This window comes from Rhinolophus ferrumequinum, chromosome X (genome assembly GCF_004115265.2).
Source record: "Rhinolophus ferrumequinum isolate MPI-CBG mRhiFer1 chromosome X, mRhiFer1_v1.p, whole genome shotgun sequence".
NCBI classification, from domain to species: Eukaryota; Metazoa; Chordata; class Mammalia; order Chiroptera; family Rhinolophidae; genus Rhinolophus; species Rhinolophus ferrumequinum.
The window spans coordinates 104,934,561-104,937,115 of record NC_046284.1 but is presented as its reverse complement, the minus strand read 5'-3'; the positions used below and the strand labels follow the sequence as shown (position 1 = coordinate 104,937,115).

Below are 2,555 nucleotides of genomic sequence, written 5' to 3'. Positions count from 1 at the left end.
TAACTAACTTCCAATATGACTAATAGTTGGTAGATAATTTCTAAAATGTATGGAACGGAACATTTTTCCAGAATATCCAAAAACAGAATTTCCAGAATATTTATTATGACTTGCAGCTACAAAAGAAAGTATTTTAACCTTTTAAAAATACTTACTAAATTAAAAAAGAAACTTGGAAATATTTTACTGGAAACATTAATAGCCTTCCCCCATTTTTCCCCCTCAGGCTCTCTCTGTCAAGATGCACCTCGAAGTGCAAACTTCAAATTAACTGTAACTCTTTTTTGTCTGAAAACTTCAAAAATTTGTGCTTCTGTGCATGTAGATTGAACTATCAACCAGACTTTTGTATGTGCAGGGGTGAGTTTTCAAAATAGAAGTTTCTATAAGAGCACAAAACTTGAATTTATAAAAAGAAGTTAAAAATCACCTAAGACTTTGTACAAATCCAACAACATTAATGGTTATACAAACCCTACTTAGTATCAGTTTGAATGTAGAAGATATAAACATAAAGTGAGTGAGTAATCATAATGGCTCTACCTTCGATGTTTGAAATAACTGAAGGAATAAACCACCTAAGGGACTATATGAGACCAAAAGTGTACAAGTTTTGTGCTGGGTATTTTGGCACTTCGTTAGTCTAAATTTATTATACATTGATAAGATACAGTTGCTGTAAATGAAAAACATGTTTTAAATATTGAAGTTCTTTTATTAAGTGTCAACATAACATCAAACATAAAGCAAATTCTGGCAAGTCTGTGGCCTCCTGCTTTTCAGTGTTCTTGTGCAAGCTTCATTCAATTTAGTCGCATCTCTGCAAATGACTAATATAAAAAATAAACAAGGTTCTGTTTCAGTTTTCACTTCCAAGGGCATAGCATCAGGCCTTCTACTGAATGAAATCGTTGTATCTAGTGTTTCTGAAGCATAAACACATTATAGGACTATACTTCTCCAAATACAAAAGTTGCTTGCTGTTAAAAGCCCACGACACTTTTGTCTTATGAATAGTATTGCATCTTCATGTTTCATTCCACCTTCCATTAATGCTAGAGCAACCAGCACTGGAGCTCTCCCAAGACCTGTGGCACAGTGAACTGCAATACAAGAACCAGGAGCCTCACGGAATTTCTGTTGTACAAATTTTAGCCACTTATCAACAATCTGGCTGGTTGGTGATCCACCATCACCAAAAAGCCAGTCCAGAATCTGGATACCTTCTTTCTCCAAAATGGTAGTGTTGTAAGTTGCTTCACACACGCCTACTATGGTGATAACTTCGTTCTTCTTAAGTTCCTGTAAGAATTTGTTTAAGGAGGTTTTGGTTGGACTGTGCACAATAAGAAATCTCTGGGCCCGCCTGGTGGCTCAGGCAGTTGGAGCTCCATGCTCCTAACTCCGAAGGCTGCTGGTTCGATTCCCACATGGGTCAATGGGCTCTCAACCACAAGGTTGTCAGTTTGATTCCTCGAGTCCCCCAAGGGATGGTGGGCTGTGCCCCTGCAACTAACAACAGCAATTGAACTTGGAACTGAGCTGCGCCCTCCACAACTAAGACTGAAAGGACAACAACTTGAAGCTGAACAGCACCCTCCACAACTAAGATTGAAAGGACAACAACTTGACTTGGAAAGAAGTCCTGGAAGTACACACTGTTCCCCAATAAAGTCCTGTTCCCCTTCCCCAATAAAATCGTTAAAAAAAAAAAAAAAGAAGAAATCTCATATTCTTATATGTAATCTCTGCAGGAGCAAGGTAGTTCATCTCAGTATTGTTGATGTGATTACATTTTCAAAGGTACAGAAAGGATGCAAAGGAACAGAAGTCTACTTCAAAATACTGCAGTTGAATTTTTCAGTGAGTTGAATATGCAAGTTAGGAGTAATTGAAAACAAAATCAACCTTCAGACAAACAAACAAACAAACAAAATCAATGTTTTAATACAGTAGTAATGAGTAGACAGAAAATCCGTGCACTCAAATTTACTCCATTCCCATCAGAACTCTTGTAATGTCCTGATAAGCAGTTCAGCCCTCCAATGCCCAGGTTATTAATTTTTATAGTCTCTTCTCCAATAGTAACGACTTTCTAGAATTCACTGGTCTGCGTAGAGATTGATGTAAAGGTTGACGGGGCCTGCCAGTAATCCCTATGCCCCTTCGAAAGTCCACAAATGTGAGACCATGATCGCCGGGTTACTAGGGATGTATTAACTCATTGACAAATGTGGCCTAACCAGACAGCTGGTCCCGAGGTGCAAGCGACGCTGCCCAGTGCACAGCTCTGGGGAAAGCGCGTCATCGAACAGATCTACTGTTACCTGAGTCCAAAGTGCACCTTAAATGGTTCAGATCGTAAGTCCTACCTGTCTTCCTTTGGTTCTCTGTGCCAAGGACAAAGGGAGAACGGCCATCAATCACGGTCCCGGGATCCCCACCAAGCTCCCAGTAGGAGGGGCCGGACAGCGGTAAAGTGAAGACAGGACGTCACAAAGGGTCAAAGGCCTTCCACGTAGCAGAACTCTTTATTTCCATGGTGATGTTTCATC

At 39.8% G+C, this 2,555-nt stretch overlaps 1 protein-coding gene across 1 annotated transcript; it reads right to left on the bottom strand.

Annotated features, from left to right (window-relative positions):
* Nucleotides 1-942: 942 nt before the first annotated feature.
* Nucleotides 943-1,770, bottom strand: LOC117028209 (protein tyrosine phosphatase type IVA 1-like). The gene is made up of 2 exons (XM_033116527.1): nt 1,730-1,770; nt 943-1,357 (listed from the first exon to the last, which is right to left on the bottom strand). Exons 1-2 carry the CDS (start codon nt 1,768-1,770, stop codon nt 943-945), a joined length of 456 nt encoding a protein of 151 aa, XP_032972418.1.
* Nucleotides 1,771-2,555: the final 785 nt, after the last annotated feature.